Raw genomic sequence first — 13,118 nt, forward strand, 5'->3', positions numbered from 1 at the left:
TGATATCTTGAGGTTACGGCGGCCCCTTTTGTCCATGGAGCCGGCCCTGGATGTAGTGCAGTAGGGTGGCGGTCACTGTTGCACTCTCTGCTCTGAACCTTTTTGTCACAGTCTTTGGCTTGGTGGCTGGTTGTTGCACAACACCTAAAGCAAATGTTTGAATCCTTAAGATAGGCTTTTCTCTCATCCAGAGATGTATACCTGAAACCATGGCATTTCCTGAGAGGGTGTGGTTTGTGGTGAAGTGGACATTGCTTATCTGGGTCGACAGCTCTTTTTTCTGTTGAGCTTTCATAGCCGTTATCAAAGTCTGCTGATACCTCTGTCCTCCTTACAGAGACTGGCGTTCTCATGTTGGGTTTGAAAGGCTCCTCAGTCTTGCTTATACTCTGACCACCTGGGAGCTGGGCAAAGCTTGGATCATTGAGTATCTTGGCCTGGTCACAAACATACTTTGCAAAGATGAATACGATACTCTGTGTGTTTCTTTGTAACGTGATGCTAGAGAGACCCACTTGTCATGCAGGGAATATGGCAGCTTTTGGATGATTGGAGTGATGCCACGAGATGTGTCTAGGTAGCTCAGACCAGATAGAAATCCATCTGCCTTGGCGGCTTCAAGCTCCAGAAGAATGTCTCCCAGCTCTCAACTTTTGATTTTCTCTGTTGTTGATTTTTGGGAAATCGACTTTCTTGAGTGCATTTTCTATTGCTTCAGGTGACCCATAACAATCTTCCAACCTCTGCCATAGCATATTGACACATGCTGCTGCATTGTGGATGTGATTCTCTTTGCATGCTCAGAGGATTTCGGTCCAAGCCATTTACACAGGAGGTCGAGCTCTTCTCTTGGTGACAGGTTCAAGCCCTCTGTGGAACTGAGGAATGATGCTTTCCAGACCCAATAGTTTTCCGGCTGGTCATCAAACTGCAATAGCCCCTAGCTAACCATTTCACAACGTATTAAATACTTGGCCAAATCTGCTGCAGCTGATGAACTAGACTCATTGGCTCTTGGTGAAACATCTGCATGTGGCTGAGCAGGTTGATATACATGACTGGATGGTCTTGCTGCGTGTGACTGCTCATGATGGCAGTAGATGTTTCTGGATGGACTTTCAGCAGGGCGATAAATCTGGCTGGCATCTCTCTCCTGATTGTGTGCATGTTGAGCAGGTGATTCAGGAAATTCACCTTCAATTAACTCACGTGGCTGTACAGCACCTCTTCCCATGTAGCATTTAGCTAGCTCACCGTCGTCCATTGCATGCTGGCGCCTCGGTGTGGATATGAGTTGTGGTGGCTTTGAGTCTTGGTGAGAGTCAGGTACTGGATTCCCTTTGTACTTACGCTCAGTGTACGCACTCTTTAGGCTTGCACGATCTGGATCTCCATATTCACCCTCAGCAGCTGCTTCGAGAACTTCAGCTTCAGCGATGGCAGCAGCACTTTCTAGCCGCAATGTGTTTAGACTAGCTTTAAGCTCAGCTTTCTTTCTTGTAGCTTCAGCTGCAGCCATCTGTTGTTCCTCGTCAATATATGCCTGTGCTTTAATCATGTCAGCTTCTCTTTGTGAAAAAGAGGCTTGGACATGAGCAGCCTCTGCTTTTGCACAAGCTTTAGCTGCCATGGTGTTGGCTGAGGACATGCGGCTTGAACGTGAGGTGATTGTGATCGTGTTTCAATCTCATCATTGTTGTCTTCCATCATGTAGACCAGGGGTGCCCAACCAGTCGATCGCGAGATGCGTCTAAAAATAGAACAACATTATTCTGTTTTATCGTTAATGTCCTATAACATAATCTTGCTGTGCCAGAATAATGCACTTGAACGCATCAAAGCTTTGTGATTGGCGTGACCCCATGTGTCGGGGCGTGGCTGGTGGGCAGTGGGCACTAGTTAGCTGACGTTGTCTGTGTCAACAGGAGTGACAGTCCGCACACACACAAGACCGCTATTATGGCAGAAGCAAAAAAGCCCAAAATATATCATTTTCACTCCGAGTGGGAGGATGATTATTTTTTTGTTTATTCCAATTCAAAGTCCATCTGTCTCATCTGCAATGCGAGCGTGGCTTTATCGAAGAAGGGTCATTTAGAGCGGCATTTCAAAACAGTGCACAAACGCTACGAGACGGAATTCCCTCCTAATTCGGCCCTACGCTCTTCTGTTCGTTGTGTGCATATGTAACAGAGTTAAACATGTGAATACATAATTATAAGTTTGTGAATGTTTAATTCATAATAAGTTGTGAATTTTAAGAGATGAGATTGTTTCATTTAATATTTTAAGTTTTGTTTCCCGTGGGAACACCGTCCCGTTGCACGTCTTTTTGTACTTCCGGTATGTATTTTCCACCCTCCGCGGACTGGCCATCTGGAGAATCTGGAGAATCAGAGAACAGCCGGTCGTCAAGGGCCGGCTCGATTCGCTGACGGCCGTCACCGCCCTTAATCTTTTATGTTTTTAAAAGGCATCATTGAAGTTGCACCGACAGAGGTCCGCCGTTTCCCCGCAGCGAGGCTCCCCCCTAGCACCCCAGCCCCCCCCCCCCCTCTCTATTTGGACTGGTAGATCTCGGCATACTGGCAACTTTAAAAGTAGGTAGCTCTTGGTTAAAAAAAGGTTGGGCACCCCTGATGTAGACTGTAGCATTAATGACAGAATAATGCGTTTGTTTCCAATAGTATCCAAATATTCTGTGGAAAATCCTACAGGCGTGATTGTCTTTTCACTATTCTGCCCTTACAAGAATATTTTGAGATTGCAGGCTTTGCAGATAGTTTAACAAGATCAGGAATAAACACCCAGGAGACAGCAGGTCAGTTTCGGATGTTTACTGATTAATTTCCATTTTTCATTTTCATTTCCATTTTCATTTTGTAAAACTGAAATACAAACAAAACACACAGTCATGAGACGTTGTCACATTAAGCACTAAATACAAATAAACAAGACTAAACAAACATTCTAAACAGCAGAGTACCTGTTAGGATAAATGCTACAAACATTTCAACTGCTGCTCACAGGCTAACAAGTTTAGCATTATTCATTATTCTACATGTTCTGCATATAATCAGTTTAAATGTGCAACTAAGTATATACAGAAAATATATGGAATGGTACTTACAGACATAAAGGCCCTAGGATTTGAGCAAGGATTTCATTGACAGGAAACAACCCATGTGCTCCATAGACAGCCAGAAACAGGAAACAACCCATGTGCTCCATAGACAGCCAGAAACAGGAAACAACCCATGTGCTCCATAGACAGCCAGAAACAGGAAACAACCCATGTGCTCCATAGACAGCCAGAAACAGGAAACTACGGCAAGCATTTATGGACATACAGTGCAAAACCCAAAACCCTTTGCAGGCCCTCTTAAAGGGGCAGCACAATTGTGTTTTGGGTCGGGATTGTTTGGTGTAATGTCATCGAGTGTTTCAAAATGGCTGATCCATATGTCTTCATTCTGTAATTCCAAATGTATAGATTTAGATTTTTTTAGATTATTACATTTTTTCCCAGAAACAGTTTATTTTCATAGATTCCTCAATTAGTGTCAGTTGTTTTTAATAATAATAATAATAAAGCTTTATTTATATAGCACTTTTCATAGAGCATGTGCAGCTCAAAGTGCTTTACAAAATGGCACACATCACAAGTTAAAAATAAACAACAAGAAACTCCCCTCAGATCAGTTTTCGTGTGTATAGTTGTATAGTGTGTAAGTGTTTCACAGTAAAGAAGGCGCAAATCTACATTTACTGGATCTCTGTGTGTTTGATTGGATACTCTCCTAAATTGTTTCAAACCAATTGTCATCTTTGGGATTTTTTGGTTGATTTTTTAAACTGGGATTATATTAGTTTGTATGAAGATGTTATTGACATGTTTAACTGCCTCGTGCTTTCTGGAACTCTTCTGTGCTTAGACACAGCTGCAGGAGGTCATACCTGTTGACCTGGAGGTCAGAGATGGAACGACGAAGGTTAGTTGTGTTTTGTCCAAATATATGAATGTTACTTAGCTCTGTACTGAAGTCAGGTAAAGAGCTGGTGCATGTGTTCAGGTCTCCACAGATAAACTCCTTTCCCTGGGCCTGGGAACTGCAGATCTGCTCATGGAGAAGGGGAACATTTCTTCATCTTAGTATGGTGAGTCAATAGGGGGGATGTAGATGGCACATAGGAAAATGTCTGTTGCAGTGTTGATGAGGTTTTGTTTTATTTTAAGCCAAAGCGTTCATATTTTACAAGGGTGATAGTCAGATATTTCTTCTTTGTACCATATTCTAATCCCTCCAATGTCCCTCCCTCTTTTAACAGTAGAGAGTTTTTCTGATGAAAGAATGATTTCTTTATAGTTTGGGGGGCAGTAGATTGACACTATCCTCCACCTCTCGTCATCATGAGCCTGACTCAGCCCCGCTGTTCTCCACGGCCCACTTTCCACGCAGCCTCTGTGTGTAATCTCATTATCGACTTGCCAGTGGAAGAGGGATTTATTTAATGTATTTGAGGAACCAACTACCAGAAGCTTAAAAACACTGTCTCCGGGGGTTCAGTGTGTCTACTTCTTTGCATTGTTACCCTAAACCATTCCAAGCTAAAGCTAAGCCTGTTTGACTCCCATCACTGTCAGAGCAAGTCATCGCAAGATGACGAATAAAGCCTGGAGGAAGGTTTTTAATATTGCTTGCACAATTGAGGAATGAAAGGACACAACTTCCTGAAAGATGAACTGCAGGTTCATTAGAGAGTGTGTGTCGGTTTATAGTTAACGGGTGAAAGGTCTCGTTGTTTCCAGACATGAAGCAAAGATTCCAGTCTCAGCCGGATCTGCAGCAAAGCAGATCACTGCAGAGAAGCCTTGACTAAGGGGATTGAAGGAGAGGCACTGGAGAAGGAGATATATTATCCCTCTGCTTTTAAACTGGATGCCTAATTGGCCCGTCTGTGTTTTCAATCACGCATTTGTGGATTCACCATGTTACAGATGGTGGAAATGTGAACAATTGCTTTTTAAAGTAACATCAGTTATTGAGGTACAGCCCATAAACAGGTTGGATGTTTGCAAACTCTTTCCAGATGAAGTTCCCAGATATGCATGGGTTTTATACAGCAGAAGAAGAACTGGGAATGAACAATGAAAGTGGTGAAACAAAACAATACAGAAAACCAGGAAGAGTCACCGTACTGCCTTGAGATACGAATGACAGAAAAACACAATATGGTCTTTCAAGAAGTGAGCCCTAGCTAAGCTTAACATCTGAAATTCACCTGGATTCGAAACTTGACATTGTAGTAAGAGACATTTTTAATAACATCATCAATATAGACATTTTTTAAATGATGTAATACAGTCAACTATGTACAATGTTGGGGGGACTTTAACATAGAAAGGGGCACCTTCTGTTTATGTCTAATGACAACTGATTCTGTGTGTATCCTAGAAGAGTGTTCATAGAGAATTAAGCTCTGAAATAAAGCACAAGGTAGTTAGACAGAATGTTAATACTGATCTGTACCAGGAGGCCATAGAGCATGTCTGACATTCGGAAACATTTCCATGTTCTCTAGAAATATTTGATCCTAACTGTCCAACCGTACTTAATCTGATGTCATAGTGGTGGTGGCGAGTGGCGAAGTCGATAGGGGCTTGGCTTGGCAACTGGAAGGTCACCAGTTCGAGTCCCGGCAAGACCAAGTGCTTCCGAGGTGTCCCTGAGCAAGGCACCGTTCCCTACACTGCTCCCCGGGCGCCGGACACGGCAGCACACTGCTCCTAACACTAGGATGGGTCAAAATGCAGAGGAACAATTTCGTTACATACCTGTACTGTGAAATGACAAAAAGAGCAATTTTATTTATTTATTTATAAATCATGAGGCCTTCCATAATTCTAATTTTACAATGAAAATAAAAAGATGACTTTTATGCATACTGAAGGATAACTGTTACATCTCCTAGTCATTTTTGAACCTTACTGGCTTTTCACTTCCTTCAGTACAGAGGTCACTGTGTACATTGTGGTTTGCTTGTTTGTGCTGGGAATGTTTGAGCACTTTTTCTACTTCATCTGGTCAGTGTATTTTGATTGGACTTGTTCCAGTTTCACTGACGATGCACCAGAGGGCGCTCCTGCTTAAGCTTTGAGGATAAATAAAGCAGGTTTGCACAAGAAGAGCCAGGTCTGCTGTTGATCACTCTGTGTGTTCTCCCTGCATAAATACATCATCTTTTCTTCTCACTGCGACACTCTTTTCAGATGAAACACCTCTAATGTGCATCTCAGGTCGCTGAACCTCCAAATATATCAGACATTTGAATGAATACGATTCAGACAGACGGTGTATATTACAGAGGGCAGCTGGGGCTTATAGGAGCAGGAAGGAGTATCCCAATCCGAAGGTCGGTAGTTCAATGCCCTGTGGTCAGCGTGTCCAAGTGTCCTTTGGCAAGATACCGATCCCCAAGATGTCTCCTGGTGGCATGTCCAACAGTGTGTGGGTGTGTGTGAATGTGTCTCGCTCCTGTCAGTTGAGCAGGTGCAGCTTGTATGAATCCTGACTTGTGTTGTTAAAGCACTTTGTTACAGTTATCCAAAGACTAAAGTAAGTGTTACATCAATGCACTTCCCATTTATATCTGTACTAAGGGGAAGATTAAAACAGGCAGATGAAGGATTTCTAATCTCTCTAATAATCCTCGTTATGATCAGCATGGACAGAGTGCTCAGTGCTTTCACTTGGTAAAGAAGAAGTGCCACATCTCTCAGAGGAAGAGGATCCATCTCAGCTGCGTAATGAAGGTTATCTTAGTATTAACGTAGGTGATCATTTACTTTAAGGAATACATTGCAGCATTTGGAAACCAGTGCTTAACCGTGTTCTTTTCATAAATACCCACCCATAGTTACCCGCTGATCCTGACATACAAAAACAATTAAGGCAGTACCATTTATTATATTTCTTCTCAATTTCAAACCAAATGTTGTTAGAGGCTGGTTTTTAAATCCTTCTCTTTTGACTCTGCATGGTCCAAACTCAACTGGGGAATAAAATAAAAGACATGTCCAATTATGTTAAACTTTGCTCATTATGTTGACCAAGCCTCTTCCTATATTGTTACAAAAGCTGTTAATGCTTTAAAACACAGCAGTTAGTTTGATTAAGTTTCTAAAATGTACACAATATTGAAAGTTTTAGGACACATTTCTTAGCTCTTATAGCACGAGGATATTGAATTGGTTGCAGGTTTTGTTCAAATCAAATGTAACAAAAAATGACTTATTCACCTGAGTGATTTGCTTTGGCAAAGGTTGATTCAATAAAGATGGGAACAGCTACAGCAACACATTGCCAGAGTTCACCAACCGTACCACAAAGCACAGCTCACACACAATGTAACGGAAACTCATGAGTTTACAAACAGCTAAGAAATATCAAATATACTGTAGGTCATTTAACAACTGATTATTTTTATTTCATTCTTGATGCTTGGTTGGCCTTGAGGCGCTCTCTGTATCTTCCCTTGACTTCAATATTTAACCTAAAACTTCTCTTTAAAACAACACAAACACTTTTGAATAATAAATATAAAAGTTGTTTTGTTAGTGTGTGATCATACCACTTGTTATTTTAGCAATTGTGTCCCTGTCAACAGGCTGAGTGTGTTTAAACATACAGTACAATGCCTCTTTTTTACCCTTGAATCTATTCAAGCTAAGATGTGTAGCAATAAAATAATTCTCCATTATTGTTATAGCTCACATACAATGCCTATAAGAGCTGATGATAAAAGTGTTCTCCACAGCTGATGGCTGATGGTTACAGAACCATAGCAACCTGTGTGCGTCCTCCTGAGAGAGAAACAATTCAGCAGCAAGATTTGTTAATGTGGAGCAGAGCAGACTGGGCTCTGCTGGTGGAAGGGGGTCTGTCTGCCGCTTGTCGGGGTAGCTGTGCATTAGGGCGGACTAAGAGAGCACTTAATGCTGGGGGGGGGGGGGGGGGGGGTGGCTGGTCTGAGTGAGGGCTCCGAATAAGAGCACAAAAGCAGAAGAAGCTCAGTGCTGCTCCTATGGTAAGACGTATTGTGCTGTGAGGAGGATGACATGCTGTAATCTGTATCCAGCAGGACCCGTATGGTGGACTCATCCTCAGACTGGAGCACAGGTTTTAATCCCAGAATCCTCTCCTCTCCTGCTCCATGACAGACAGCTCATCCCCATGTATCGACTCCCCTCCAACACATAATTCCATTAATCAGTTCAATTTCCCTGTGGGCAGTGGTTTATTTCCGTCATCAAATGCCTGATGAAATCTTTAGACGCTGCGTATTAGGGAACAATCCCTACAAATAGCTGATAGTGTTAACCAGTCACAAGCTGCGCAGAGGCATCGCTCAGCTCTAATTTGAAAGGGAGTGAGGTGATAATGCGATGTGTCATCCTTTTGTGGGCGTGCATTAATGGTGCCAGTCAAGATGGCAATTGATGGCAAATCAACTTCTTCCAGCGGGAAGGCAACAGGGGAGGGGGGGGGCTCGGGTCGGAAGAGAGCGAGAGAACATTGACTGGCAAACTGCAGAGCCACAGCGGCCTTTAATCCATTACTGCTCCTGATGGGGAGGCTTTGCTGCATCTCAGGCGTAGCTTGGCTGTCTGTCTCTCTCTGGCTCAGGATGATGTTCAGGCATAGTAGCCTACTAACAAAGTGTGTAGTTAGCTCATAAGCCATGCGTCGACTCGTTTGCATCATCCCACAAGTCCCGGCAGCGAGTCGCCCCAAACGCAGCCTCAAGAGTCCATCCCACAGCCTGAGCCCGAGCACCTGCACACTCCAGCAGTGAGCACACTCTCTTATCTCACATTCATGTGAAGAAGAGCTCCTTTTACAATGTCATGGAAGCTTGTTATCAGCAGCGCACGGCGTGTATCACATATTTATGACATTTTATATGAAACATTAAATGCAATGAAATCAAGTCTAGCTCTTACAGGAACATCATTTTTATAAACAGGTTACAACATTCTTAAATCTTGAAAAGAAAAGAATACTGATTCTTGCCTTACAGACTGCACCTTATTTCAGCTCTACACTCAGCCACAGTGTTCTCCACTGGTACCGCTTCTGATAAGCAACAGAGCCTTGTTGTCCCTTTGGTTCCTCCTTATTCAGAACTGTCCAAATCCCCGCCCAGTGATATACAGTATGGAAGGAGATCTCTTTTATCTCACCAAGACTAACTGAGGCCAGGATCTTTTAGCTCCTGGGTTCAGTATATATTCGGTGGCTGTGTTTTGTTTTGTGGGGAGGAAATCATTTGAAGTGATTCATAGCTCTCCAAGGCTTCTTATCTCCCAGCCACCCTCAAAGGTGTTTTGGTCCTAACTGCTGAAGCAGCTGCCATCTGTCTGCTCCGTGTCCTCCTGCTAGCAGGGTCATCACTACCAGGGGACATGAGTACACATAGTTTCATGATACACAGGTCCTAGTCTTGAGTGAATATTTGACATAGCTTGTACTTTAGTGATCATTTCTCCTTCACCTATTTGGTGCACACTTGGACATAAACGAGACTCCCAGGCGTGCATACGTTTAAATTAGAAACCGTATACTTCTGTCGTTCATTCTGTAACATACAGAAGCACATCTGTGCACATACACTCGGCACGGCGAACGAGTGATTCCTTTACATCTTTTGCGTTTCACCTAAAGGACCCCTGAGCTGCCCTCTGTGCCTGTTGGAGCTTTACTCCTTGTAAATGTAACTTCATCTACTTCATATTAAAATTGACATTGCACATATCAGAAAATTACAGGATAATTAAATACAAAAATATAACAACATAGACAACAATACAGTTTCATGTCCACTACTACTTCATACTACTACCATGCATTATCTCGGAAATATTGTTTATATACTTTGTATACACTTGAACAGATATCTGCATATGAATGCATCATCTGTAGACAACAGCTTGTGGTATCAGGGGCTTTCTGGTTTCAGTTAGAAGTCTGAGTGGGATTGATCATTGACTTTGAGCTAAATCTGGTTTGTTAACACTGTGGGGAGTGCAAAAGAGGAGGAACACACTGGCTAAAATCTTAGAACATCAGCTGTCATCTGACAAAGTGTTCAAACAACGTCTCCCAACTCCCTTCAAGTTATCTTCTGTCTACACCAGAACCCCCAAAAAGTGTCCCTTGCCCCCAAGTGTCCATTGTGATAAGACTACTCACTACTGCTACTGCTACTGCTACTGCTACTGCTACTGCTACTGCTACTGCTACTGCTACTATACTTGCCAACCTTGAGACCTCAGAAATCGGGAGCATTTCCAAAACCACACCGCGGGGGGGGGCTGTATTAGATTAACATTAACATGCTTATTGTAGTTGTAAGTGCACTGCCTTGCGGCCTGTAGCACCATATGTGTGGGCTGGAAAGGAGTGAGCAGAGGGTAGAATTGTCGATTCTTGTTCTGTTTGCTGTGACTATCTTCCTCACCCTCTCAGGTCTCAGACTTTCAGTTGCGCGCGCTACGCTACCATGGAAACCAAACAATGGTGTAGCTGTATTAAAGTCCGAGTGGAAACAGTCCTGAGTAAATCTGATTTTGTCAGAATTCTGGAGAAATGCGGGAGAAATATGACCCCGGGAGGACACCGGGAGAGGGCAATGAAATCGGGAGTCTCCCGCGAAAATCGGGAGGGTTGGCAAGTATGACTGCTACTGCTACTTCTACTGCTACTGCTACTGCTACTGCTACTGCTACTATACATTATCACATTTAACATCATATTGCTGGGTTTATTTAATGTTACTATACATATAAAAAGTCAACATCCCATCATTTACACTTGATGAATATTTTTAAATAAATAAAGAATGGCCTGATGGTTTGATACACCAACTCAAAGCTAACTGAGAATAAAATCCAATAAAACAACAAAGGCAATTCAATGATTACATAAGTCTACAACACTAGAAAAGTATGGTTATTATATGGAGTAAACTAAGTTTGATAGTATGTACACATGCAGAGTTTACTGAGGAGTGATGTCCACATCTTCCAGCTCACACGGTTAAAACATACTTCACACAGCTGCCAGCATCCTGATGAAATGAAGTTCCGTACATATGTTCTTTGTGATTAGAATAGGCCAAGCCCAATCACAGGGAAATGGGACAACCAACTCTTCGACACCTTAACATCTGCATACATACATACTGTAATCACAAAGACTCACACTTCATACCTCCATTCCAATGTACACACCAGCACCTTATTTCCCTACGAGAGGCTTCTTCATAATAGCCAATTGTTTCTCCATCATAACAATCGCAAAAACCTCAGCCAATGAAGGAATCTACGAGTAACCCTGTGCACATTTCATCACACAGCTGTACTGAGTGTTCCCATAGTATACCATCACTGATAGGCAGGCTGCAGAGATGAAGAGTGAAGTAATATGCACAGGTCCTGCCCTTAATTTGTACATACATTCTTCTGCATTTACACAAAAAGCAGGTAGGGGTGCGGGCTGGGCTTTGCTAAGATTCTCCTATTTGGCAGCTCTACACTGAGAAAGGCAACAGCTGTTCATTTGATGCTGCCTGCACCTTTGTTGACCCCATTTCCATCTGTGCGGCTGCTGAGACAGTGGAGAAATTAGTTGTATTACCCGCTCCATACCGCGGCAGGTCTAGCTGTGATTCTGCCCAGATTCTGTCCATTACAGTGGCCCCTCTGTCTGATTAGCCCCAACACACTCACTAACATGCCAAATCACTGGCTCACTCGGAGCCGCAAGCCTTCCCTGACAAACAGACGGAGAAAACAGGGAGGCAGGGTGGGTGTGCTGCCTTAAAAGCAGACAACAAAAAGCTGCTGTTCTGTTCCGGACCAAATACTACAACATTTACATTGGATTATAATTACCATGTATTCGCAAGGATATGTTGAAATATGAATACAATATCAACGGGAGAATCCCACAGCTGTATACTTATTTTTTGACGATAATGCCTGGTTTCAAACTTCATTTTTATGCATTTTTTTTCATTTCGATTTTTGTTTCAAGCCTAACTTTGTTGACTGTCTCCCCCCCATCACATCACATGGACAGGTTCATAAAGATGTAAAGGTATTAAGAACCCTATATATCTTTGAAGATATTGCAGACAATTGACTGCATGAACCAAATCTGAGTTTGTCCAAATAGGTAGGTACTATTGTAGATATGATTGACATTTAGAAAGTACTTATTGAATTGGAACTACCAGTGAATACATTGTTGGAAATTTGAAATACTTGATATTTAAAATACAGTCTTATAATAATATTTCTATTTATAATCTAAATCAGTGAGGCATGTGCGGCGTGTTGACAGGATGCACATTTAAATGATTCATGCTGAATCTGCTTTTGTGTGCAAAAACAAACACCAACAAAAAAACAGTGGTGTTCTGGAAACAAAGAGAGAAAAGTAGTGTTAGAAAAGGTTGTGGGGGTCCGGGGGGGTCACAGCCCGTTGACAGCATATCATGGAACATGTTTTTCTGATTGTGTTCCATGCCTGATATTATTCATAATACATTATTATGATTATTATGAGTATTTTCAAGAAAACCCATGCAGATTCTGCAAAGCAGCCTACATGTACAACTACAGCATAGAGTGTATGGGGTCTCTACCTCTGTCTACCCCCCATCCATTTGTATTGACTTCATGCACAAAAGACATTTGAACTGAAATACCCTTTTTTAATATTCACTCTCAACACAACGGCAGCCTAAGTCATATCGATTGTGGCTGAATTAAAAGTACCTGATGCAGGGCGTCTCTAATCCGCAGGCTCTTTCAAGAGTCACCTGGTCTGACAAATGGGCCCTTTTAAAGGAGTATAATGTGTTCTTAAATTATTTTATTGATGGGAGGGGGAGAGCCACTCCAGGTACCCATACAAACTGACATAACACGCTGTGAAAGGGTCAATTTGGCCTCCATTTTCCATTTCTTCGTTATCTGCATTTAGAGTCACGCTGAGAGGCTCTACGTGAGCTGGGATGGGCTTTGAGGAGGTTTGGCACATTTTAGCATT

The 13,118-nt window shown here is 42.5% G+C and overlaps 1 protein-coding gene across 1 annotated transcript in view; it reads left to right on the forward strand.

The window, feature by feature from the left end:
- Window positions 1–1,628: 1,628 nt before the first annotated feature.
- The window catches only part of lim2.1 (lens intrinsic membrane protein 2.1), a 34,480-nt gene continuing 22,990 nt past the window's right edge, over window positions 1,629–13,118 (forward strand). The window contains 2 exon segments of the mRNA XM_034117280.1: window positions 1,629–1,664; window positions 3,936–3,992. Coding sequence (XP_033973171.1) covers window positions 1,629–1,664; window positions 3,936–3,992 — 93 coding nt within the window.

Source organism: Trematomus bernacchii, unplaced genomic scaffold (genome assembly GCF_902827165.1).
Source record: "Trematomus bernacchii unplaced genomic scaffold, fTreBer1.1, whole genome shotgun sequence".
NCBI classification, from domain to species: domain Eukaryota; kingdom Metazoa; phylum Chordata; class Actinopteri; order Perciformes; family Nototheniidae; genus Trematomus; species Trematomus bernacchii.